Below are 26,172 nucleotides of genomic sequence, written 5' to 3' on the forward strand. Positions count from 1 at the left end.
CACTCACTCAGCTCCCTGTTGCAGGGAACAGAGACCTCAAAGTGGCCGAAAAATGAGGAAGTCATTAATGCCCATTATTTTGCATGGGGTCCCACATTCCCTCACCTCGCTTAAATGAGAAAACATATTCAAAAATCTATGAAAATATGCATATTAAAATTAGACAAAATTACATACAACGGTGTCATTGTTATTAGACAATGCTACCTTTCCAGATAAAAAGGGTAAAGTTGTGAGTAAATATTATCAATCGGCATCACCCCCCCCCACCGCACTGCACACAGGTGGAGGATTGGTTTGTCCCACGGCGCTGTTCCGCTCTTTCCTTAGTAGGAACGGATCTTCAAATCCCAGAAATAGGGGTGTATTGCGCGATTAAATAGCAACATTTGTTAGATATTTACAAAACCACGCAGTTTTAAAAGCATTAATCAAATTTATCATTGTTCTAATATACTGTGATTTTGCTCAATTTTATCTGAACTTGTCAGGTTCTCACTGAGTTTGAACTAAGTGAAAACAGACGCCCCTGCGGTGCGGGCAGGTGACGGCTTGGTTTGTCCCACAGCGCAGGGTAGGACCTGACTCCCGGAGCTGCAGCTGGCAGAGCGGCCAAAGGGGCAGGAAAGGAGGTGCTGGAGCTGGCTGAAAATTACTGTGAGCACAAAAGGAAAACACCGGTGTTGCGCCGAAACCGCAGGTACCCGACGCGGTAAAGTGTGAAACCGAAAACGCCATAGTCGTCTTTAAACTGCAGGGTAGTGTTTGGCGTCGTGGGTGAAATAATAATAGGAAAGGGAAGCGTCGGTTGGTGTGCTAGCTGGCTAATAGCAAAGGAGCGAGCAAAGTCTTGGGTTATCGCCTGTCTCCTAACGATTGTTCTTTTCATCCGTTCGAGGGCAGCGCCGCTAGATCTTAATTTCTTTCTTCAACTCCTGACTGGGCTGCTCTTCTGTGGGACACACACACCACCTATGCTAATTATTCTTTTTCTATCGTTTTCCCAGCCGTAGGAGCCGCTTGTTCGCGAGAGGCAGGGGTCTGTGAGATCGCCGGCCTGAGAAGATACCGCCGAGTAAACTTCTCCAAAACCTCCCAGCGCGACCCAAGCGTCATACCTCGTTTGATTAACAGCAGCCTTGACTGAGTTTTGCGTCCAGCAGGTGGTCCGTACATGTAAATGGCTTGCTGTCTGAAGGACGAACTCCTTTGCTCAATCTGCTTGAGCATTTACCAAGATCCTGTCAGCTTTGGGTGCGAGCACTACTTCTGCCGGAAGTGTATCACTGAGCATTGGAGCAGGCAGGAACACCACGGCACTCGGGACTGTCCCGAGTGTCGGAGAACCTTCGCAGACCCACTACTGTCCCCAAGCCTCAAGCTGTCCAATATCGTGGAACGGTACTCCGCCTTCCCATTGGATGCCATCCTCAGCGCGCAGCGGAGCTCCTACCCGTGCAAAGACCACGAGAAGGTCAAGCTCTTTTGCCTCAGTGACAAGAACCTGGTGTGCTTCTTCTGTGACGAACCTGCCTTGCATGAGCAGCACCAGGTGACCACCATAGATGACGCATTTGAGGAGATCCAAGTGAGTCCTACCTCTAGGTCCATTTTGATGTGGACAGCCTCTGTGTGGAACCTATCTTCAGTTCTCTGTCAGCATATTTTATAGAATACTTATCGCAAACAAGTAGTCTTGTGCTTGATTGCATATGTTGCCATAAGTAGCCCTAAGGTACAAGTAAAATGAATCATCGGAATGACATATAAAACACAGGAATTGCTTGGCATGGAAACCCACATTTTTGCGGCATGCTTTAATTTAATGGGGTCCCAAGTGTTATTCTCCTGTGGTGTCACCTTGTTTATCCATGTGGTGCCAGGATGAGTAGCCTGCAATGAGACTTGGCTGCCTCATGGCGAGTGTGGCCAAGTGATCAGCAGAGTACGTGTTAAACGATGTAGCGTGACTCACTGTTCCCAAGCAGGTATGAGATTGGTCATGCTCAAGAGAGACACTGACGTCTCCGGGAAATTGGCACGAATGCTGGCCGCCTTCCGGGAAGGAGGTGGCGTTTTGTGTCTTGACTGAGGTGTGCATGATTTCCCAATGCCGTAACCTTTGCAATCCAAATTTGGTGGCCTTGGGTTACTTGGGAAAGCTCACTGACTCCGCTGAACCTGTTCCCGCTGCTTTGTCTCCCGTGTGATGTTTGTAGCAATGAGGGCTTGGCTGGGAGTCGCTGCTGCTGAGCATTAGGCTGCGGTGGCGTGCTCCCTGTGTATCTAACACATGGGAGTGACTGATAAGGGTCACCGAGACGGCTTGAGCTGGTGTTTTAGAGCAAGTCCCTGGTTTTCGTCCACAGCTGTGGTTTGAATGGCATCGTGTGTCTGTTAGGCGAACTGGGAGTGGAATCCGGTTATGCCATGTTCATTCGGGTGAGAGGGTTTCGCCCATCAAGCTCGAATACTTCACTTTCATTTCATGTTTGATGTTCTTGCCTGCCTTAGTTCTTTGAGGCAGTCTTCCAATACGTCTAGAAGACTGAGTCATCTTGTGTTTCTGAGCCTCATCGTCGGCTCAGCTGATAATGGGAGTTGTGAAACCACAGAAAATTACTTGTCATCATCGTAGTTTCTGAGAGGTTTGGCACCAACTGTCATTCAAACCAGTTGAGAGCCTGACTGGTTTGAGGTTTTCCAGTTGTCGGAAGAGTGCTCTCCCGCACTTAGCCATGTGACTTGCACTATGTAATGACTGTATTCTGTCCAGAAGGGGTGTGTCCTAGAAGACTGGAATGTCTCCATAAGGTGATTCCATTCTGGAATGGAGGGGAATCGGATTTTCTTATTGGTTGACTTTATCTCTGAGACTGCAGAAGGTGCAAGAAGTTTGTCATACGTTTTCGTGACACAATTCTCTTTCCAGTCCTGGAATAACCATCTTTGTTCAAATAACATTATTCAATATTCAGAGGAATTTGATTTTACAAAGACAGTTTTTTACATCACACTTGCCTGTATTGTATCATGGTCTGTGCAAGTCTGTGCAAGTCTCTGGCTGGTTTTTCTGGCACATTCAGTATATGGCAGCATATGAACATTGTCAGAATCATGATTCCCAGTGCCGAATAAATTAGTGCAAGGTGCTGCTTTTGTTAGGTTATTTGTGATTGCTTTTTAGGTGAGATCTCTCTGGGAGAATCTTTTGGACAATCCGTGTGTGTGTGTGTGTGTGTGTGTGTGTGTTTGCGTGCGTGCCCCATTTTTTTCGACAGATAGTGGGACAGGATGAAATGTTCATAAAACCACCCCCCCAAGGTGAGCACAACTCCATGAAATGTATAGTATGCAGGTGCCTTTTGAAGATGAGGAACCAGTCTCCCTCAAAATTCCACAGCAGTCTTTCAGTGCGAATGAATGTATCTTTATAAAAATCCCTTTGGCAAAGTGGAAAATGTTCTTCTGTGACACCCCACGAATTTGGTCTTGGAGGCTGCTTTTATGGCAAGATGTGAGACTTTCCTGAAGCACATATTAATTACGTAAATGTGTTTTTTCCTTTACCTTCGCTCCACCTCCCGCCCCCACAGTGATTCTTCTGGAAAGAATTAAGTTACCACACATTTGTAAAAGTGGGGATATTCATTGAATTTAAGCAAGAAAATCAGATTCCAACACCAGATTCCCCAAAATTAAACTGGGTTAGTGAAGTTTCCCTTCCTTTTAAAGTCATGTTTGGGGAAGAAGGATGACATAACACAAAAAACTGTTGTTTAGATCTATGGAGGACTGGTTTCTGGAAAACACTGTTATGCCTTCTGATGGATATATAACAAGGCATCTAGAGACTCACTTTTTCCATGGTCTGCATTCTGATGTAATTGCTCAGTCTGTGTGTGTGTTTGTCATTTTTGTATAATATTTTTCTTAAGTGGGGTGGACCAGAACATTCTTATATGCCGATTCACCTCTTGCTATCCCCATATGAAACCTACTATCGGGTGACGCTTGCCTGCTGATCCCTGCACAACTCTCTCTCCTCCCCTTCTACTCTCCACTAGCTAAACCTCCCTGTTCACATTTTTCAGATTAAATATGCATAATCACTTTGCTAATGTGTTTAAATGAGATGGATTTTCCTGCGTGCTTCTGTTTGTGCGTAATCAGAAGGTAATTTGTCTTCTCACGCTTTGGTGCAGCAGCATTAATTTACCGTGCTCATTATGATAAACGTCCTTTTTACTAAGCCGTGCTAATTTTTTGTTTTCGTGAGTTGAGTGTACAAAGTGAAAGGCCACTAGACGACTGAGTAGATATAACATATAGTGGAAAGGTTTAGGGGCGGCATGGTGGTGTAGTGGTTGGTACTGTCGCCTTACACCTCTGGGACCTGGGTTCGAGTCTCTTCCTGGGTTCTGTGTGGTGATTGCATGTTCTCCCCATGTTGTCGGGGGGTTTCCTCCGGGTACTCTGGTCATACCCCCCCCCAGTCCAAAAATGTGCTGAGGCCAAATTGCCTGTAGGTGATCCCCTGTTGGCTGGCGCCCAGATCAGCCTAACAGGGTATGATCGTCTCTTCGTCTGCTCATACCATCTCTGCTCAGTGTCAGTCACTCCACAGAAATGCATTTGGTTGACGTAGTGGTGCCTGTTGAGGTGGGTAGGTTGGCCTGCAGTACCTCTAAAATGGGAGGCTGCAGTGGGATGGCACTGGCTTCCCATCAGACGGCCTGGCGGTACTCTCATCTCAGTGAGTTGTTGCCAGTCAGCAGTTGTAGAGTGGGGTGTTGATTGCATTATGTAAATGCAATACAATCCCCTAAGCTTGATTACTCTGTGTCCTCAGGAAGCCAGTGCTGGGATAGTGATCTAGCCACCAAGCCCATAGGCACAGTGGATTTTCAAATGGTCTTTGTGTCTAGACCCCCCACCCCCCCAGTATTGGGGGTCTGTGGTTCTCTCTGCTAGGTGGGGGACATGTTACCTCAGTCGTGTGCTCAGCTGCAGGGGGACAGGAGCCATGTGACTTTCATGCTAAGCCCAGGGCGACATTCTGTAAGCCTCTGTCTGGGTGATGGAGCTTGGTTGTCCTGTCCTAGATGCAGTTGGTCCCACAAAGTTAATTTCTAATTCATTGTTTAATAGGTTCCTACCGTTTATTTTGCCTTATTTCTCTGGTCTCTGATGAGGGTGGTAAGACTCATTAATCGCAGTGGTTTCTTGCATCCTGCCTGGACGGCATCAATTTGAGGTCAGTCTGTGGCCTTTGGGTTTATTTTGTAGTTAACCGGCCGAGGGGAAAGACTGGAAGCACGCTCACTCTCATTTAGGTTACCATGGGGAGGAGACTTCACACTGGGACCAACAGGACATAGTTGTTCACATCAATGTGGCTGTCAAACGGGTGCTCGTCGCGGCAGTGTTTTTAATTCACTTCTCAAAAAGCTCCTCGTATAAGAAGAATAAAAGCATGCTTGTGTCCCAGAACTCCTTGTCTTCATTCAGGCCCACCTTTAGAACCAACCCCCTCCCCAAACGTACATGTGCCAAGCGAGTGAGTGTGTTGATTCGCACTCCAGGGTGGTAATGGAGGAGGGGGGGGTCCTGGTACCAGCTTGCTTTTCACCATGGCAACCGCAACTCAGATGGTCATTCAGCGATGCCATTGGCGGCAGTGACGCTGCTGAAGTTTGGTAGCGTCAGCGATCCCTGCGTGCAAAGTCTTTAAAAATGATGTTAAGGGCAGATTTCAAAGCAGGGCGTTCTGGCGCATGCTGCCAGTGAAGTTACTGGGTCATGCAAGCAGCAAGCAGCTTCAGTAGTGTTTGTGTGGACTGAAGGCTCCAGTGGGGGGGGGGGGGTTGCTGCTCTGACTTTGTTGCTTGGGATGGTAATGGCACAGAGTTTTACTGCTATTTCTGAGGCACTTAGACTTTTACTCTGCATCTCCTGTGTTGCTTAAAATAAGTAAAGCATAACAGTATATGTGTTTTTGGTCTGTCTTAGAGGTTGCCTAAGATAGCAAGTGACAGTGAACTGTGGAGGAAAAGGAGGAAAGTTTTCATGAGATCATCAGTCAGAAAACAGGCCTGTGCCGCGGAATGATTATGAAATGCAAGGGAAGTGACATGTTTCTAAAAGTGCAGCACTTTCACTGTGTCTCTGAAACATTGCTCACTAACGTACAATTTGATCCAGTCATGGCAGTGGTGAGCCATGTGATAACACGGTGTGGATTGCGGGTGGAATGGGTTTAGTTTTTGTAAATTTCACAGCTGTTCATCATTGTAGGTTAATGATGGCTTTGCTGTATGTATTTACCCTGCAGAATGAAAAATGACATTCAGATAAACTCATTCATGTTTGACCCGCTCAGACCTGCACAGATACTTATTGAAACACTGGTACTGGGTGATACTAACTAGACCATGGTGTTCAAGGCCATGTAATAAACATAAATGACTAATATTTTTGATTACTGTTTGTTGGAGAGTCTTTAGATTCCTGAAACATCAGTGGAGGAATTAAACCCTTCATAATTTACATTGCAACACACTAACTCTTGATTCTGTTTCTTGATGTTATTAGTCTTACATGAAAGACTAGCAACCTGTGGTTGCTTTTGAGCTGGCAGAACTGTACCCTCTCTGCTGTGGTCCAGCGGTCCACGCTTTCAGCAGTCAACCTGTCTTGCTTGTGGATTGCAGGAGCTCAACAACATGAATACACCCAAACTTAGGTATTTTCTAATTGTAGTACTGAGGGCTGCTGTGCCTTCAGCCCAGGAAAGCTTTACTGGTTTCTTCTCTGTGGTGGATACAGTATGATTTTAATTTTTTTTTAATAACCTCAAGCTGCTGGTGACCCATTCTCTGCTGTCTGACCAGTGTGTGTTTGCATCACCAGAAGCAGCTCTGGACGCTGTTGTGTATGAGATGCTTTTGTCCTGGCTGCTGCAGGATTGGGAGTTCCCGGATGTTACATGATGTTGCTGTGGGAACGCCGGGGGGCATGTTGAATTATGTATCCAACTCCCGTGTCTTCTGAGGTGCCGTGAGAACCCTTCTCCTTCGCGAAGGTGGTTTTGACATGTTTTACTTTTTTTTGTTGTGTTTTTGATCTTGCTTTTGTGAGCCACTGCTTTTAAAGACATCATAGAGACCTAAACTTGTAAATGATCTCAAGTGTACCAAGTCCTACATCTCCACTGCTGGGCTTCTCTGTATTGTTTTGTTGTATGTATTATTCAACCCCCCTCCCTCTCCCCCTGCCCCCCCCCTCATCCATCTGATTGCTGCGTTGGCAAAAACCCTGCTTGCTCTTCCTGCCATTACTGCCCCGGGCACTCCCCCAACCAGTCTGGTGGAAATTGGTTTAGCTTAGGTCACTCGGTCCCAGGATGAGACCAGACAGACTCTTAAGCTCCTGTAAATCCCCCCTGCCCCCCCCCCCCCCCCCACCTAAAGAAGCAGAGCTGTTGCTGATTAGCAACGGACGATTTTGTCAGATGGGCAGTAGGTGACTGGTGGGGGTAGGTGCCCTATTTCTTCCAGGTTGGAAGCCTTAATTACCCCAAGAGGATTTCTGCTCCCTTGCCTGACCTGTCCGTTCACCACTATGCTGCATTTGTTGCCCAGTGCCGTTGTATGTTACCCAACACGTCCGTGGCAGGGCGTGCTGATCTGTACCTCCCAGCTGCATGTACGTTTTGGCATCTCTCGCTTGCTCTGAATGCCGGGAGATCAAATGTAGGTACGGTAGATGTGCCTCTTTTTCTAGCATATGTCAGCACCAACCGATAAAGGTTATCTTATTTCACTGCTGTATAACTCTTGAGGGTTTTTTTTTTAATCTTATTTATAACTTTATTGAATTCACGTTTGGCTCGCACATGCATTCCCACTGTCATTTAAAAGATCCAGTCATTAGTTCCTTTACTATTAATAATTTTTAACCACCTGTCGCCTATGTTTGAAGCATCAGTCACAAAACAGCAAGTGGGGAGTTTAAAATCAGATATCCTCCTCGTCCTCGACATAATATGCAAAAAAATGCACTGACTCATCTCTGACAAGTGGGCATCGGATTTGTAATGGAATGGCAGTGGCGCAATTGCACAAGTCTGCACAAGACTTGTTATACATGATGTCTCTCCTAATTGATGGGTTTTTGGTTTTATTTTTTCTCTGGAAATCATGAGATACGCATTACTTTAATGTGTTTTAAAAACTCTCTTAGTGGAGCATTTCTGTTTCTGCAGTGCGATAAGGTTGATAATGCAACAATGGACTGAAACGTCCAGTTTGACTTCTGCTTTTCTCGTTGACCTTGCATCAACTTCAGCGAGGTTCAGATTACACAAATCCAGTAACTCTCTTGTTCCCTTCTGCCATAAACATAATAATGTACTCATCTTTTATTTAAACCCACAACATCAAAAATTACTTGGCAGTGCAGCCTGTTACAGCTTTAAGTTGCCAGATGCCAGTCTAACTTAAAATCAACCTAAAGATGTATTAAATTCCTTCATTGTTTCAAATCTCCTGCTTCAAACTCCTTTTGGTTTGTTCTTTTTCTTGAAGAGCGAAACCAGTTTATTCCCCTGGAAAGGCCTGTCTAAGTTTACAGGTTAGCTGTAATCTAACTTCAGAAAGTACCTGCTACAGAAATGTAACTAGGTCACCAGAGGTGTAAACTGGAGTATCGGATGATCTGATGTTCTGAATCTGGGCTATCCGGAAACCATAGTAGATTGTAGAGATATACTGTTCTCTGGAAATGATTTCCACTGAATTCGACATGTAGTGAGAATGCATTGGAACCGAGAGGTCATGGTGATCTCCAGTGACTGTACCACTGCAAGGTCAGCCATGGGGGGGGGGGTAAAAGGCTCCAAATGGTCTGAGAAAAGAGCCCATGCAGCAGATTGATTATTCTTTTTTTATTCTTAACTGTATACTAGGGATAATTTTATATAGTGTTGTGTAGCGCCTGACATTTGGTTGCTGCCACTGGTGATATTTTTAAGGCAGGGAGAAACCACCTTCTCCCACCCCAGCAGTGCAGTGTGTGTGTGGTTCTCTCTGTGTTTCCGTTATTACCACGACCCCGGATGCAGGCGGTGTGCCAGCCAGGCGCGTCTCTGCCCTGCTTCCCAGCAGCTTTTGGGCCTTCGGACTGCAGGAAAACTCGCATGGGAAAATGCATCCCTCGGAAACAGCCAGCTTAGTTCGGTCCCTTTTTTTTTTTTGTAAGCTTGGCCGTGACCGACTTTCACACCCCCCCGCGCTCCGTTTTACTCTGGCGATTTTCCCTGGCTTCTTTCAGCGGGTTTTGTTCTGAAGGACTGTTTGTACAGTAGCGTGTAATTCACTCTGAAGGGCCGTGCAGGTTCGTGGAGCATAGGTGTGACCCTCCGGGGTCAAACTGCTGGTGAGGGGACTTTTAAATGGCCGGAGGCAGCATGGCACCCTACCGTGCTGCTGGAGTGGCATAAGCGAACAGAGCCGCAACCTCCGTCCTTGACATCCTGCCCCCAACCATTACTAATATATTAATTTATGATTTATGGCTAAGGGTAAAAAAAAAAAAAAAAAAGTGGTGGTTTAGGAACTCTGCAGATTTGCCCAGAAACCCAGCCCCCCCCCCCCCCAAAAAAAAAAAGTACTATTGCAGTGTTGGGGGGGGCACACTTCTGCTACAGTAGTGCTACTGCAGCCAAGCACATTTTTCTAAATGATTCTCCGCATCACTCTGCTGTGAGGCATTCAGGCTGCATTCCTTTAAAAAACAAAAATCATGGCTTAAATTATACACACAAACTCGCAATTCACTGGGTATCTCTTTCTCTCCCCATTCCAATTTCTTAAATCGGCACTGATTTGGAGAAATCTTTTATCCAGTTGTGTTGGTCGGAAATTGCTAATATCAAATAGGAGGGATGCTATTGATGAACAAGAATGCTGTAATGCTGTACTTTTGTACAGCATGGCTGGATGATTCTGACCTACTGTGGGAATTTATGTTTTCACAATAAATACAGACATTTTCCTGCTTCGAACAATAGAATTTATGAGCCTAATTAAGAGTGCATTTAAATTATTAAAATTAGACAGTCATCGCTGGGATTTAATGTCTTTCTGTGCCCCATATTAAAGGCGTGAGTAAGGGACCGTTACAAGCACACAGTGACCTCTGTGCTAATCGCCGCCCATCTTAATTAAGCGGCTTCTATTCCCAAGCGATATGTCCGTGAATTTCTTGGTTGCGGTTATATCTGGATCCTGCGACACTGCTGAGTATCATTATTTGACCCAGGTGGTGCATTTCATATTTATAAAACTGTGTCTTGTCTGCTGCAGAGTAAAGTAAAAGTGACTCTTAATGATTTTTATTCTGTGAGTTCTCCATCTGTGATGGAACTTGCGACAGTGCCCCCCGTCTCAGTGTGGCTGTGGTCCAGGTCCGCATCGGCCCTGCGTCTCCTTGCCCGCAGGCCTCGCTGTTCCTGTACCTTTTCTGACAGCACGATGAGACTTGGTACCATTAATTCATTTGCTCTCCAGTGGTCTGAATCAGCTATAATGAAGTGCTTTTCAGGTTCAGTTGGACAGCACTTGATATTCTCTTCTCCCGTGAGAGAGGGAGCAGGGAGAGACGGTGACATCGCGATTTCTTTTTCAGAGGACTGGGTGCGTAGCTCGTCTCCAGGCATTGACAGAAATGCTAAGCCGGGCTACTTTTTATTAGCATCCGTTGTTGTTACCATATTTATTTATTGTTACCTCGCACAATATTCAGTTTGTCTTATTTTTTGCCTTACTGGAAACTTCCGCTGAGCCTTTGTTCTGGCGGCTTCCTGCGGGGTCCAGGGTGCTCCTGTCGTAATGTCAGCCCGCTCACAATGTCCCCTTAATTTAAACACGGTGGAGATACCTGCAGCCACCAGGACTGAAAAGACACCCACCACTCCTTGTTATACATGGCGGAGTATTGTGTGTGTGTGCGTGTGTGTGTGTGTGTGTGTGTGTGTGTGTGTGTGTCCTATTAATATATATATATTTTTTTTTTTCCTGTCTCTTTGAAAATACTTGTTTTTGATAGACATGCTGGTACTTCATGTAGGACAGTGAGCTCAGCCAGTCAGCCTCTTATTGAGAGGAGGACGCTGTTGGCTTTAGCTTTCCCCCTCTGGGGTGGGGGGGTCGGACCTGCAGGCTCTCCGGTTGCATAGTTGATGGAGACTCAAGGTGAGATCCATGCGAGGGGCTGACCCAGGGCCTGCCTGTCCGAGCCCCACACACCCTCATTAGCATCACCCGCTGTGGAGGCTTCGTTAAGGATTCCTTAAGGATTTCTGTCTTTAATCTTGCGTTTCGGTCATTTCCGCCCCTCTTTGCCAATTAACTCCGGCTGCGGGTGGCGCTGGCTGTCTGGGCACCACGCGGGCTAACAGCCGACGCTCATAGGTGGCGCGGTCAGCCTCCCGCTGGAAAAGACCCCAGCCAGGTAGCTTTCAGGCCCTGCTGTGATCTGACAAATCGTTATTCGGAGGTGACACCGGTTCACCGTGGGAGGCAGCCCCCGGATATATGAGCTGGCAAGTCCCATTAAAAGCCCATGGGCACTTTGAACACTTTGAGGGGAGTATAGGAAGACGCGTCCGGTTTAAATCCCAGCATGATGATCGGTCGGGGCATTCGGACTGTCTAACATCCCTACTTGGATGGCTGCTTGGGAAGGGTCATGGGGGAAGGTTTAATTCTGGCCTCACCATCTGCCTTTAGCTAATCTTGCTAGCAGACACAGCTAATCCGGTCTTCTCCGCAAAGGGACATTACTGTCCCAGACGGTGAAGCGTCCAGGCTGCCCTGCTCTGATTCTGTCAGTCCCCTTGCAGACAGCCCCGCGGTTAGGGGCTGTGGAGTGTCCAGCCCTCTGCTGCATGCACAGACTGGGTTGGGCAGTGACTTTCTCCCATGCTTTGTGGATAGAAGACTAGGGACAGCTGAGGTTTCCACATTCGTTTTGCATGGATGTGTTTATGGGAGAGAGGGAGAAGGAAGTATGACAGGCGACTCGGATTAAATGCAGTGACTTTCTGCCTTGTGGACTGTGGTGAAATGCTGCCCTGCCGGTATGCACAAAATAAAAACAGTTGTGTCATGATATGTTACTGATGGCTCTAAATTTGGCTTGCTGAGAGAATGAAATGGGATCCGTCAAAACATATCGAATGGCAAACAAAACTGATTGTTATAATCCATCGATTATTCTATTTAGAGAGAACTCCTAAAATGCAAATAACTTTTGGTTATAGATACATGCAGTTGTTTTAGTTCAGTTTGGCCCATTTCACAACTACTCGCTGACTGTTAATTTATGTAGGACTTCAGTCTTCCCCGTAGTCCACACTGTCTTCTGGTTGTCCCTTTGTGCGCTTTTCCACTGCACAAAGTACAGTACTTTAGCTTTTCCATTGACCGGTCAAGTACCAGTACCGAAAGTGCCAAACCAGTTGGGGTACTTCTTTGGTACTTTGGGGTGGGACTTCCAAACGTATTTGCTGTCGATTGGTTATGCAAATAGCCTGCCGCTGAAACACAAAATGCAACCGCCATCTTTTGAAACACACAGCGAACAGCGAGAAATGAAATATAAAGCAGTAGAAACAAAAATATTAAAGTCAAATGGAAGGGCACACGCGAAACACCGAACAAGTCGTGCTCTCCTCCTTCTGATGGCACAGAGTTGTGCTTCAAAAAGCTGGTTGACCGAGCTTCTAATTATAAGAATCAACAACACCAGTCTCAGCACGTCTTCCATGTTTGAATTCAGCAAAAGAAATGCCGCGCTTTGTGATGATGTTGGGGGCGGTCACTGATGATGTCATTTGGCGCCAGTACCAGTTTTTACACCAGTGGAAAACCAACACGAGAAGTACCATAATTTTGGTACTTTGTGGAAGTACCGAAAGTACGGTACCTGGTGCGGTGGAAAAGCGCCCTTTGACTTTGCTGCATTTGTTGACTTGCTTGCTAACTGATAAGCTAGGTTACGCTTAGCCATGTTGTACTAAATGCTATGATGCTAAGCATGGTGACTCTACCACAGTAAGGTACACTATGCAGACTGCAGAAGTGTGACCTATATCCAAATGATATACCTTATGAAGACACCAGTCCTAATGAATCAGTAGACCGTAGTTATTCCTGCCTTGAGATTCTCTGCTGTGGAGGTATACAGTGAGAACAACCATGGCAGACTAAGCTAATGGACTCATCATTAGCTGTGTGTACGGCCCACAAAAATCAATGCTCAGTATGACTTTGATGGTCAGGTTTCGTTCATTATATCAATTTGACTGGGGGGGAAAAACAGAAAGGTCAAGGAAGAGTGTTTAGGGGCTCTGTCCTGTCAAGCCAGCCCATGACGTTCCACTTTGCTGCTGCTAGGGGCTGTTTGAGGACAAGCTCTGTGTGTCTGGCTCCTGTTTCGAGGCTTTTGGATTCCCTGTGCTTCCTGGTAGTGGTGTGTGAGGGTCTATGATGGATTACCTGGTCATGCAAGGGTGTCTTCTCCACCTGCTATTTTAAATATTCAGGCTGCTGCCGCTAAGAGCTGCAAGAGAGAAATGTATGAAGCAATACCGACTGTTGCTTTTCCAGTTATTTTTGGCATACAGGAACCCAGCTAAACATATTTCCCGTCTGTCAGGAAAAGGGAAAAGCTACCCAGATTTGTTGGGCTGATGTTTCTAGTAAATGGCAGGGTAGTGTCTGCTGACAGATGTTGGTAAACCACCATTGTCCTGTTCACTTTGTAAGTGGTCTTGAATCAAACATCATGCTAGGTGGGTTGATTCTACTCCTCTGTGTCCTAGACCTCCTTGGCGGTCATTGTGAAGACCTACCTGTCGTGATCTGATGTCATTCTCTTCAGTGGGGCTGTGCGATGGGCATTGTGAGCATAACCCGGCTCCCCACATGAGTTGCTTTGTCCAGGGTTCGATGCAGCGTTGGCAGTCTATGGAGAGGACCGCTCAGCTTCCCTCTGAGTTTCCGCAGTAGCTGCAGTTAGCTGGGTGCCCTCAGGGCTGCGGCAGAATTGAACAAATTCTTCTGCCTTCCAAGCCTGTTAATATATCATCGGGTGAAGCCCGCAGCCCTTGCAGCGAAAAATGGATGCATGACAGAACATGTCTGAGGGTGCCTGTGCTTGTCTTCACCCCTCAAAAGTTGGCATGGGTGGTGAGGGGAAGGCCTATAATGGCCAAATAATTCCATTCCAGTCTAGGAGAAAATGGGGAACGGGGGGGTTGAAACATCGTTCAATGAACAAGGAAACGTCTGATTCCAGCTAGACAGTTTGAGTGTCCTGAGAACAAGACTCATGCTGTGTGTGTGCTTGTGTGTCCTCCCTGCTGTGTGTCCCCCCCCTACTGTACTGGATAGGAAAAAGGCAAATAAGAAATGTCAAGTTACTGAACAATGAGAGTTGGATTCTCGTTGCATTTGTTGTCAACAAGTGACTTATGAATTATTGTATTGCATGCCGCATTTCCAGTACTGGGCGTCTGTGCCTTCGCCCCTCGCACGGTGGGCGTCTGTGCCTTCGCCCCTCGCACGGTGGGCGTCTGTGCCTTCGCCCCTCGCACGGTGGGCGTCTGTGCCTTCGCCCCTCGCACGGTGGGCGTCTGTGCCTTCGCCCCTCGCACGGTGGGCGTCTGTGCCTTCGCCCCTCGCACGGTGGGCGTCTGTGCCTTCGCCCCTCGCACGGTGGGCGTCTGTGCCTTCGCCCCTCGCACGGTGGGCGTCTGTGCCTTCGCCCCTCGCACGGTGGGCGTCTGTGCCTTCGCCCCTCGCACGGTGGGTGCTGGTACTCTTCCTGTGTAGCCTGTGAATGAGCTGGCTGTGACGGCTGCCTCGTTCTAATTTATGCCCGACCATTAAAGATGACAGCTGTTCGGCACTCGGCTCAGCGCAGGACACAGAAACTGCCCTCTCCCGCCGTAATGCAGAATTATGGCCTGGTGTGATGAAGGTTGTGCTGGAATCGTCCTTGGAAACGTTCCTTCAGGGCCTGGATTCACGGATGCAGACGGAGCGAAGATCCATTTGCAACCGCCTAATGTGGTTGATGCTCCTAGATTGATGATGATGGTGTTATCTGTGCTGTGCCATTGATATCCCCCCTTCCCATCCCCCAGTACCACAGCACTTTCAGGGGGTACGCACAGCCCCCTTCAGCAAATCCGTCACCCACTTTGTGCTTCATGTCATGGATGAGTTTGGAACAGCAGAAATTTTCTGCAGCTCCGTGGAAGACACAGCAGAGCTTTAATGTTAAGGAAATATACCAACACAGCTTCTCTTTGCAGAAAGCGATGCTGGCTAATTCTTATCCAAGGGGATCTTTGGCTTGAATGAAAGCCAGGCTCGGGCGCGCAGTAAGGGTTCACTGACCATTTCCTGCAACAGAATTGATTGTTTATTCTGCATTTCTCACATGCCGATGAGAAGTTGAGAAGTTTTGAGGTTTAGGTCCTTTCAACAGTGTCCTTGAATGTACTTCAGGGACGTGACACCTGGTAGGTCTGACCGAGGCAATGTGTGTGTCTGCAGAAAGCGGCATCCTTTAACAGACACACATCTGCACACTGGAGGGAGTGCCATCGGGCACACACCTGGCATAACGTCCTCGTTCCTGTCACAGCATGAGTGACCTGCACAGATGTAGCTCTCCAAACACTGAGCTACCCTTAAAGTCATGTGTTTGAACACACAACCCAGGTCTTAAACTGCGTGTGTGCCGCCTTGCCAGCCCTGCCATCGGGGCTCTCGGTCAGGGTCGTGCTGGGGGTGCAGCTGGCCCTGCAGGTGCCTGCGCGGCTGCCCCCTGCCCACTTGAAGTTTGCTGCCTGTGACCGCTTCTGAGCCGTGGCCGCTGAAGGGTACAGGTTGGTTTGTGTTTCACGCTGTCCTTGAAAAGCGGGTCACTGTGCTCTAAAAAGTGAGATGGGCGTGTTTGTCGGTGACCTTCAGCCTGTAGTCTCTGCTGCTCTTAGCTGATTAAATTACATAGTTTGAGCTTTTTCCAGAATGTATTTCATGTTATTATTGTGAACTGAGGTGAAATAAAAATGGACAGCTTTCCAACTTAAGTGGACCTCCTCAACGCGCTGCGGCCGTCCTCATTCTGCCTGCCGGGCCTCAAGCGATGTCCCAGTTCTTTCCGGCGGCTTGCAGTGCCCTCATGCAGCCGCGCCCCAATTACCAGTTTGGCAGAGAGCGACACGCGCCATCCACGTGAAACTGGAAACGGCGTGATGTCCATGGAGAAACCTACTTCACCCCCCATGCCGTCACGTTACGGTCTGCCTCGTTCACTGGAGGTGACGCTCTAACTCCTGGGGTCCTCTCTGGTTTCTTCCAGAGGGAGATGAAGGAACAGCTGGCCAGCCTGCAAGACAGCGAGAAGGGCCACACAGAGGCGCTGCAGCTGCTACAGAGACAGCTCACCGAGACCAAGGTAAGACCAGCTGCTCCTTCAAAGACATGCTTTTCATGTCTTAAAATTTCAGCGTGGAGACAGGGGTCTGTTCCGATTTCCTTGAATGGCGGGATCCATGGAAACGGGTCTCTGAGGCTGCCCCCCTCTGCTGCAGGATGAACTCACCCACACAACGCCTACCATGCCCTCTTGAAAATAGGATTATTGAACAGCTCTTTAACCTTGACACCTTGTTTTAATAAGCAGTCTAAAGTGAATCCTCTCCCTTCCTGCAGACTGAAAAGCTCAGGCTTTAAAAGCTTAAATGTCTGCACTTTGCACTATTTGTCAATCTCTTGACTGATGGCACACCACATTGGCCACCGGCGTGCCTTGTCAGTTCCTATTGGCCACCAGTCAGTTTCTGTTACCTGTTGATGTGCTACGTTGGTTTCTATTGGCTGCTGAGCTGTTTATTTCTCCTTTTTACACCTGGCTCGCTTCAGGTTTTAATGAGGCATTTAAGCTCCTGTTTGTCCCTTCTCCATGTAACTCTTTCTGCATGTTGTCCCTCTAGAATTTTTAACAATACATCAGCATGGATCTGCAATCTGTTATACGAACTAGCTCTGTGTTTGGCAGGCTATAATTCACCTTCAAGACGGATATGGTGTTCAGCTTTAATCCCGAAAATAGAGGTTTGCTTCACGGCCAGGCGGGGGTTGATGTTATCGTTACCATTACAGTGTTGGGCTACCATGGTTTCCAGGGTGTCGGACTGAAAGCTTCCTACATTTGCCAGGATACATTCCAAATCCTCGATTCTGTTTAATTAAAAAGCATCCATATTTATGAATGGAAGGTAGTTGAATGTGGGTGTATTTCATCTGCTGTATTTTGTACATTTTACTGGAGGCTTTTTTTCAGGTCCCGTATCCCTCAAATAGCCTCTGCCTAATGTCTTAGAATGGACTCAAATTACATTTGGGATGACACTTAATGCAGCAAACCACTCCTACGTACAGGAAGGATCTGGAGTTCAGCACGGCCCAGTGCGTCAGTATGTGCAGTTTGGTACCATCTCTGAATTTCTGAACTGCAGGTACATTCATTTCTAATAAATCAGGAACTTACTGCTGAAAGCCAGCTTCTTAACTTGTTCGTACTCCTAAAGGTCAGAGCTGCAGTGAGACTTGCATCCTGCATGTTTTGAAAGTGGAAAGTCATTCCTTACTGATTGTAAGTCTGTCAGCTTTCGCTAACCCCGTGTGACCACACCCATGTACCTATTGCGTGGCGCACAGCTCTCAGCGGTGATAGATGGTTAAATATCAAGAGACATTTTATTGACCTTGAAGGAAATTGCAGGTTTACAGTACCACAACACACTCACACGTTTAGGCAGTAAAAATACTTTTAGCTATGAATAGACTAACAATAAATAATAAATGGTAACAGTGCAAAAAAAATGCCAGAGAAAGTATTGTGTGAAATTCAGTAGTAATCGTTCAGAAATAAATAGTATTGTGGGCTATACAGTGAGGGGAGTTCATGCACCATGAATGCGCATAAGTAGTTCAGGTGTGTGTGTTTGTGCAGATGTTTCTGTTTTTAGGGGAAGAAATTTTAACTACTGAAAGGTGATTTTTTTGCTGTTGTTTCTAAGGCCTCGCTTGAGAGGGCTGCTGTGACAGTGACTCTTTGGGAAGTCCCCCACAAAAATAGACATGCAAATGGAAACTGCCTGATCTCCTTGTAGATTCCCCACCTGCTGCCGTTACGGGTTTGAACAGGGATTCATCTCTCTCGCATCCTCTGCTTAATCAGCCCCCCCCCCTTCCTGCACCCTCTTTTGGAATCTGTCCTCCTTTTTTTTTTTTTTTTTTTTCTTTTTTGTGCCCCTCTCCCACCGTGGATGCCAGTCCCTAGCTGACCCCAGATGCTGATCAATACCCTTACCCACCAAATCACTCTGTGCCTGCATCAGTGTTTTCCAGGGATTCTGGGTTGGGCGGCTGGTCCTGTCTCGTGCCTCTCCGGGATACTGGGATGGGCGGCTGGTCCTGTCCCGTGCCTCTCCGGGATACTGGGATGGGCGGCTGGTCCTGTCCCGTGCCTCTCCGGGATACTGGGATGGGCGGCTGGTCCTGTCCCGTGCCCCTCAGGGATTCCGGGATGGGCGGCTGGTCCTGTCCCGTGCCCCTCAGGGACTCCAGCCACCATTTCTCTCATACCTTGACCTTGCCTCTTTCCTTGTTCCTCCATGCAGCTGTTCTGCTGTCCTTCAGAATATGTCTCTAATTACGTGAATCGAGGACATTTTGTGGCTGCTGGCCCCTTCGGCCAGTTCTGTCCGTGCTTAACCTCTGCCACAAATAGACAGTGGGGGCCACAGACCCCCCCCCCCCTTGTATGTGTGATTGTCCAGCCCATTTACAGGGAGAGGCTAATTAATGCTTTGTTATGACAATAAGATGCTAGTCGCAAGCATTAACCTTCAAGGGAGCCATGGAAACACGGCAAAAATGAGGGCTGCCGTCGTGCCACTTGTTGACGTTACCAAGCGCTCAGGCCCCCTCTCTCTCCCCTACAGTCGTCAGCTAAGAGCCTGCGAGCAACGGTAGGTGAGGCCTTCGAGCGGCTGCACCGGTTCCTGCGCGAGCGGCAGAAGAGCATGCTGGAGGAGCTGGAGGCGGACACGGCCCGCACCCTCGCCGACATCGAGCGCAAGATCCAACGCTACAGCCAGCAGCTCCGCGATGTCAAGGAGGGCATTCAGATCCTGCAGGAGCGGCTCAGTGAGACGGGCCGGCATGAGTTCCTGGAGGGTGTGGCAGTCACCTCCGAGAGGTGGGCTGGAGGGGGGGGTTCTGTGGGGGCCAGCGGTGGAGGGGTGTGTGTCCGAGTATTGTGTTTTTAAGTTGTTAATAGTTGATTGGACCCATTCACTGTGCATACAACAGTTGCCTTCTGTGTGGCGCCCTCTCACTCTCACCGGCTCACGGGCCACTTCATTTCTGTAGAATAAAAGGAAAGATTCACGAAACCAACTTGACGTACGAAGACTTCCCCACGTCGAAGTACATGGGACCCCTGCAGTACACAATATGGAAGTCCCTGTTCCAGGATATCTCACCAGGTAACCTGTGGTTCTCCTTCAGACTCTACAACTCCACAAAATGCTTATTTATTAATTAACTTTTAAAAAGCAAAGAAAGCTGTGTGATCTGTCCTCCTTAACTGACGGCCGTCACGGCAGCTTCGCTGCTGGGTTGGCTTGACCGGGAGCCGATGGCATGAGCCATTCGCTGATGTGGAGGGACTATCAATGAGGGAACAATGTGTGATGTATCTGACAAGGAGCCTCTCACAGCACGACACAGTAGCATCATTCAGGATAACTTCTCCCCTCGGGGATCATTCCCCTTTTTAATCAATTTGGAGCTTCCCGAGCATCCTAATGCATCTCGACTGGAGGCGTCTCTTCTGCCGTTACGGGACGCTGCCGCGTCACCGGGACCAGCTGCGTAGGTCACGCCATCTTACAGCCACTCCAGCTGTGTTTGGTTCATCTGTTCCTACGTTCCGGCCCGTGGAGCTGTGTGACGTGGGCGCCGCCGGCAGTGGTGACTGTGTGGGTTTATAAATAGTGTCGTGGGGGGGATGTACCCATCGGCCCCATTCGAGAACTGGCACTGCATAGCAGGTCTCCTCATTATCTCCACCCCCCCCGCTTCTGTCTGACTTGGTTCAGCCCATCACTGGCTCTTGTTTGTGTTGGAGGTCAGAGTGACATTGATGTCTTGTGGTATCACGCCTTCTCGCTTGCCTTATGTCCCCCCCGCCTGTCATCCTGTGATTCCCCTGTCTTAGGGGGGGCTTCCAGGCTTGCTTGCCACTCTTGTTTGAGATTGCATTGCAGGGGTTTCTGCTCCTTGAGCTTTTGCTCAGGTTACAAAAGCATTGGATTGCTTCTAAATATTTTTATATTTCATCCATCTGTTTTCTAACTTCTTGTCTTACTAGATGTCAGCAAGCCAGTTTACTCATTGGTGGGGCAGGCAGCCAAGCAAATGCGACTGCAGAGCCCCCCTCACAAGCACACTTCCTGGCAGCTGATTGGCTTGCCGCAGTGCATGCTTGCCGAGCAATTGGCCAAGTGGTCAGTCCATCTCACTGTACCCATTTGCTCGCCTTCCCCTCTCCCAAGAGGGTCCTAGTGGACAGCTGCCAACATGCACATTGTCCTTCCCATTCCCTGTGCAACATCTCTCCACCCCTTTGAATTTGGTTGCCATGGAGACCCTGCTGGTCCCATAAAGCGTGGTATGGGCTGCAAGCCGGGCATGTGAGGGCTCTCTCGGGTGCCACAAGGCAGGTGACAGCAGATGTATCACGTTACAGCAGGGCACTCTGTCAGGACCCCCCCCCCCCCCCAGGAGAGGAGGAGTTGACTCCCTTACCAATAATCTGGTTGTTATGGTGCAGGGAATTTTTTGCTATGAGTTGTCCATCATCCTGTATGACCTGCTTGTTTAGACTCAGACTTGTTTTTCAGGATGTAGGCAGGATGTTATGTAATTCTTCAGGAGGACACCAACGGGCAGGCCTCCATACCTACTGCACTGCTCCATAAATATGGAGAGCAAAGGAATGGCCTACAAACTTGATTTAGATGCAAAATTGTGCATGGAGTCATGATTTTATTTGTTTTTATTTCTTTGGCCAAACGCAGGAGGGTGGTGATCTCATTGCGTAACGAACGAGCAGAGGATTAACCGTGTCTATGCTTGTTGTAAATAAACTGAACAGTTTATCATGGTGACTTTAAGGGACACAGAGTAGAAGAGATATCTAAGGTTCTCGTGCTGAGAAAGCTTGCTCCTCACCTTTGTCTGTGAATGCCTGAGAGGTATCCACATCTTTGCCTCAAGGGGGTGCTCTACATAGCGTTTTGGAGTAATGTCTTCTAATCTAGTTTCAGATAATGAAACGAGAGGGGCCTCAATCCATTAAAAAAATCCATTACTGTTCATGGTTTATAGACCTGCTTCAGGTTTATCTCTGCCCACTTGAATGTGGCCTGTGACTGTTTGCCTGCAGTGGTAACGGACAGGATGATGTTGATCAGTGGTGTCCTGTGTTGCCACCGCTGCCCTGGTCTCTTCTCACGCTGTGTTGTCGTCCCGCAGTACCAGCCGCCCTGACTCTGGACCCCGTGACAGCTCACCAGCGCCTCATCCTGTCAGACGACTGCACCATCGTGGCGTATGGGAATTTGCATCCGCAGCCACTACAGGACTCGCCTCGCCGCTTCGACGTGGAAGTGTCCGTCCTGGGGGCGGAGGGCTTCGGCTCCGGCGTGCACTACTGGGAGGTGATGGTGTCCGAGAAGACCCAGTGGATGATCGGGGTGGCGAGTGAGATGGTGAGCCGCAAGGGCAACATCCAGATCCAGCCTAGCCGTGGCTTCTACTGCATCGTTATGCATGATGGCAACCAGTACAGCGCCTGCACCGAGCCCTGGACCCGCCTCAATGTGAAGAGCAAGCTGGAGAAGGTGGGCGTCTACCTGGACTACCCCAAAGGCCTCTTGGTGTTCTACAATGCCGACGACATGTCCTGGCTCTACACTTACAGGGAGAAGTTCCACGCTAAGCTCTACCCCTACTTCAGCCCGGGTCAGAGCCATGCCAATGGCAAGAACGTACAGCCCCTACGGATCAACACAGTTCGCCTCTAGAATCCGTGAAACTGGGGGTCCAGGCAGGATGGGTCATCAGGGAAATCACAGTGCGCAGGGTTAAGCTCAACCTAAGGGCACTTGTGGCTCTGGTGCCTGGAAAAATGCCCCCGTTCAGACACGGAGCTTCATATTTAAAGAAATGGCGACGCTTAAATGAAACATTTATAAAGTATGTTTGATCAGTTCTGTCTGGTTTGTGTTTCTGCAGAGAAACTTGCTGTGCAATGCGTGACCATTCCAAGTACACCTTGATCAAATCAGTGAAATTGTGTGATTGTCGAAAGTCAGTCTTACTTAAAATCTTAATGTAACGGGAGGCGTAAGAGGACATAGATCGCTTGGGATTGGGGGCTGGATTCTGGGATTCCCGCTACCCCCAGATGGGCCTCTTACTCCCTCACTTTCACCATCTGCCAGGGGGGAGCACTGACACCCTTATCTCGACTGCCAGATGCTTCACACCTTATTCTCTGTGATAATTTACCCCCCCCCCCCGGCTGTGTTCACGGCGGTGCCAGAGTGTCAACACGGTATCTGTAGTGCTTCTAAAAGCCGACTCTGTGATAAGCCCCTTCCCATTCCCGTCTGCTGCTGTAACTTCAGGACCGGAAATGAGCAACAAAGCTTTCCATCTGTCCTGTCACCATCCTCTTACAAAACGGGTGTGATTCTCCTACAGGTTCTGGTTGTCCTCTGTCCCGATCAGCTGCCTTTGATCAAAACCCCGATCGGTTGCTTCCATAATCCGTAGGCATGTAATTCATGTTCACCTGACCTGTGGTCAGTGTCGATCATTTGACTTATCTTTACTGAGTACCTGTTCAAATAGGGCAGGGTGGTAATGAAGTGATTGGCACTGTTGGCTCACACATCTGGGACCCGGGTTCAACTATCCGTGTGTGGAGTTCTCCACCCCATGTTGTCATGGGGTTTCCAATAGGTACTCTGGATTCCCCCCGAAAGTGCAATAACATGCAGAGGTTAATTGGAGTTTCCAAATTGCCCGAAGGTGTGCATGTGTGGTTGACTGGCGTGTGTGTGTGCCCTGTGATGGATTGGCACCCCATCCTGGGTTGTTCCCTGCCTTGCGCCCTTAGTCTCTGGGTTAGGCTCTGGATCCCCCCACACTCCTGAGTAGGACAAGCAGTTACAGAAAATGGATAGATGGGGGGAAATATATCAATGTAGCATAGTGGGTTTTTTTTTTTAACACCTAAGTTGGGTTTCTGCCTATTGAGGATACATACCCTGTAACGCACGCTGTCCGTACCATCCGCCAGATTCGCTTTGGCTGACGTAGTCTGATGCGATCGCAGAAGCTTGTTCGTGCCCGAGATGCATTATAAACAAACGTGGAGGGCCTCCAAGTGTTTTCCGAGTGAAAAGAGCTCAGCGTTGAGCTTCAGTAGCTACAGGAACAATTATGTAATGGCATTTGTGGAGATTACACCACGGATGAATTTGGGGGAAAATATTGCAAAAAAAATGTACAGTTAGGCAGTCTATCCCTATGCGTCTTCCCTAAGTGCATTGAGTCTATTGCTCTCCAAATAATATTGCCAACCAAAGAAGCGTAGACATTTCAATTATTTCTCAGAATTTTTCCCCACACATTATCAATAGTCTAAGGATCTGTTTCTATGTCCATTTTACGATGTCTAGTGCTCTTCTAATCGTTCCTAGGACCTAGACCTTAAGAAGGATGGTCCAGGTCCGCAAGATTCTTTCCTTTTTGAGTTTCCATGTTTTATTATTCCTAAGTAATGATTATTCAGAGAAGCCATGGTAGAGACATGGCATTTCTGGGCCGAGAAAATGTGGGTCTCAGAGGAGGTGCTAAGAAATTTGCCGGGGTTCCTGAGGTAACTCGAATCATCTCCGACTCGAAGCAGCAGGCCCCAGAAGACCTGGTTCGTCTGACCAAGGTTCTGAGCTGAGCATGAGTGGTCATGGCTTACTCAAAAGATGGCCAAATGGGTAAACCCCGTTTCATTTCCAGGTCTTGTTGTTTTCATTATTATTAGTATGATGATGATTTTCTGAGAGTTCAGTTTTGTTGGTGTGAAGGTCAGGATGCTGCCCTGGTCCGGTGGATGTCGTGTTCCTACATCGCCTGATGTGCTTCTCCCTCAATCACTTTGAAGCAAAGCTGCTAATCAGTCATTTAGCCCTGGAATGGTGGAGGGTGGGGATGTGGTTACTCGAGGGCAACCTCCATGGACATTTTTCGTTCTTTAAACATACTTTGATGTGCTATTGCAGCTAAAGGTCAATGAGGTTTGTGTCAATGTACAATAAAGAATGGTGAAAATCCAGCGCTGTTCGTGTGATCCCTACCTCGTAGGCGATGCGTTGTGTTCACACATGATGATGCTTGCCTTGGATGAGTGTCTAACACCCACAGCCACAAAGCAGGCAGTATGACTTTAGAGAGGCTGCTCTGGACCGTTCTGCAGGCTCTTACTGTGGTGATGCACTTGCACTCCCCGTTGATGTAGGGGAAAAGCCCAACACTTCCACACTCTTCTTGTCTTCCACGTTTCAATGCTGATTCTCAGATCCTGGAAGTAGTCTCTCCTCCACTTCATAGAGTGGGATCCAATGTGGACCTGTGATAAAGTAGGCATTTGTGGCCCCCAACCCCCCCAGCCTCAATCTCTACACTCCACTAATTATCTTGTTTTGTTACCATGCATCTCTGTGTACAGCCTGTTGACTCCCCCCTCCTAAGAAAGTGAGGCAAAATTCAAGACCAGCTGCCCCTCTCGGAGCATGTCCCATTAAGTCGTTGGGGGGGGGGGAGGCCCGCTTGGGCTTCCCACAAAATTTGATTAACATATTGTTTCCTTCTTACACCGCCTTCCTAGGGTGGGGCATGCTCCTTGCCAAGCTTGTGTTCTTTGTGCCCTGCAGGTCACAGCGCTTGCGTGTGGCTGTGTCTCACGCGGAAAATGAACACACTCACTATGTCACGTATGTGGAAAATGAGTGTTTTAAAAGAGACCCACTTTCTGATGTTCGTTTCTGCGTGCGTGTCGTATACGACTCCCGCGGGCCACATTTAGGCAGCCGCGACTGGCAAATTATAGACGGCCTTGTTAGATATGAAGGGGACTGTGGCCCCGCGGCGTGTTGCAAAATCCGCCTCAGTTTGCTTGCACCAAACTTGCAGCACTGACTGACTTTGCATTATTAACAGCGGGTTCACACCCAGCCTGTGTTGGATGGCTCTTGCATCATCCCTGTCTTGCATGTTTAGCACAAACTCCGTTTGCTTTTGAATTGTCTCCACTGTTTTTTCTTCTCTCCATTCATATACTTTTATCGCCATTTTAACACATTTTCTGCAGATGCTTTTCTCTCTGTTCACAAATGCCCAGCCCTCAGGCTATTAACCCCTTGCCATCCACTAGGCTATGAAGGTGGTGTACTATCAGGGACACTAGAAAGCAATAATTTTATCATCATCCTGATGTGAGAACCTGCCTGTCTGGTCTCAAGACTATGTTGAGGCCCAAGACACTAAAAACTTTTTTCCGCATTTTTTCTATTCTACACCTTAGTCCATCGCCCCCTCCCTACACACACACACACAAAGATTATTCCATACTGGTGATGTGCACAAAATAACAGCTTTTGTTTGAGGCAGGCAATACACCTCGTTGAATACAAAAAATTCTCCCCGTGCGTTGCATTCCTGACTAATCCTGCAGAGCGGGGTAGTGCTGCCCAAACGGTAGGATCTTCCTGTCGTCTTCGTTGCATGCAAGAATGTTTCGGTGACTCTTGGCCTTTTGGAGGGATTAGGGCTCCCGAGGCAGACCATAAAGAAGGTGCCAACAGCTGCACCTTCCAGGCAGGTGGGCTGGATAGCAGGACACACCTAAAATCCTAGCCAGGTCGTCCAGGTTCATCAGTTCAAAGCAAAT

General features: G+C 48.2%; 1 protein-coding gene across 3 annotated transcripts; it reads left to right on the forward strand.

Moving 5' to 3' along the window:
* The first annotated feature begins 556 nt into the window (after positions 1 to 556).
* On the forward strand, positions 557 to 24,558 carry trim62.1 (tripartite motif containing 62, tandem duplicate 1). Of its 3 annotated transcripts, none has more exons than XM_023837553.2 (6): positions 557 to 657; positions 1,008 to 1,588; positions 16,441 to 16,536; positions 19,091 to 19,347; positions 19,521 to 19,636; positions 21,690 to 24,558. In XM_023837553.2, the coding sequence occupies exons 2-6, from the start codon at positions 1,181 to 1,183 to the stop codon at positions 22,238 to 22,240; spliced, it is 1,428 nt and encodes a 475-aa protein (XP_023693321.1). In that variant the 5' UTR covers positions 557 to 657; positions 1,008 to 1,180; the 3' UTR covers positions 22,241 to 24,558. The 3 variants fall into 3 exon arrangements, with proteins under 3 accessions (XP_023693321.1, XP_023693319.1, XP_023693320.1); XM_023837551.2 differs by having other exon boundaries at positions 562 to 700; XM_023837552.2 differs by having other exon boundaries at positions 564 to 712.
* The last annotated feature ends 1,614 nt before the right edge of the window (positions 24,559 to 26,172 follow it).

The sequence above is a fragment of the Paramormyrops kingsleyae genome, chromosome 8 (assembly GCF_048594095.1).
Source record: "Paramormyrops kingsleyae isolate MSU_618 chromosome 8, PKINGS_0.4, whole genome shotgun sequence".
NCBI classification, from domain to species: domain Eukaryota; kingdom Metazoa; phylum Chordata; class Actinopteri; order Osteoglossiformes; family Mormyridae; genus Paramormyrops; species Paramormyrops kingsleyae.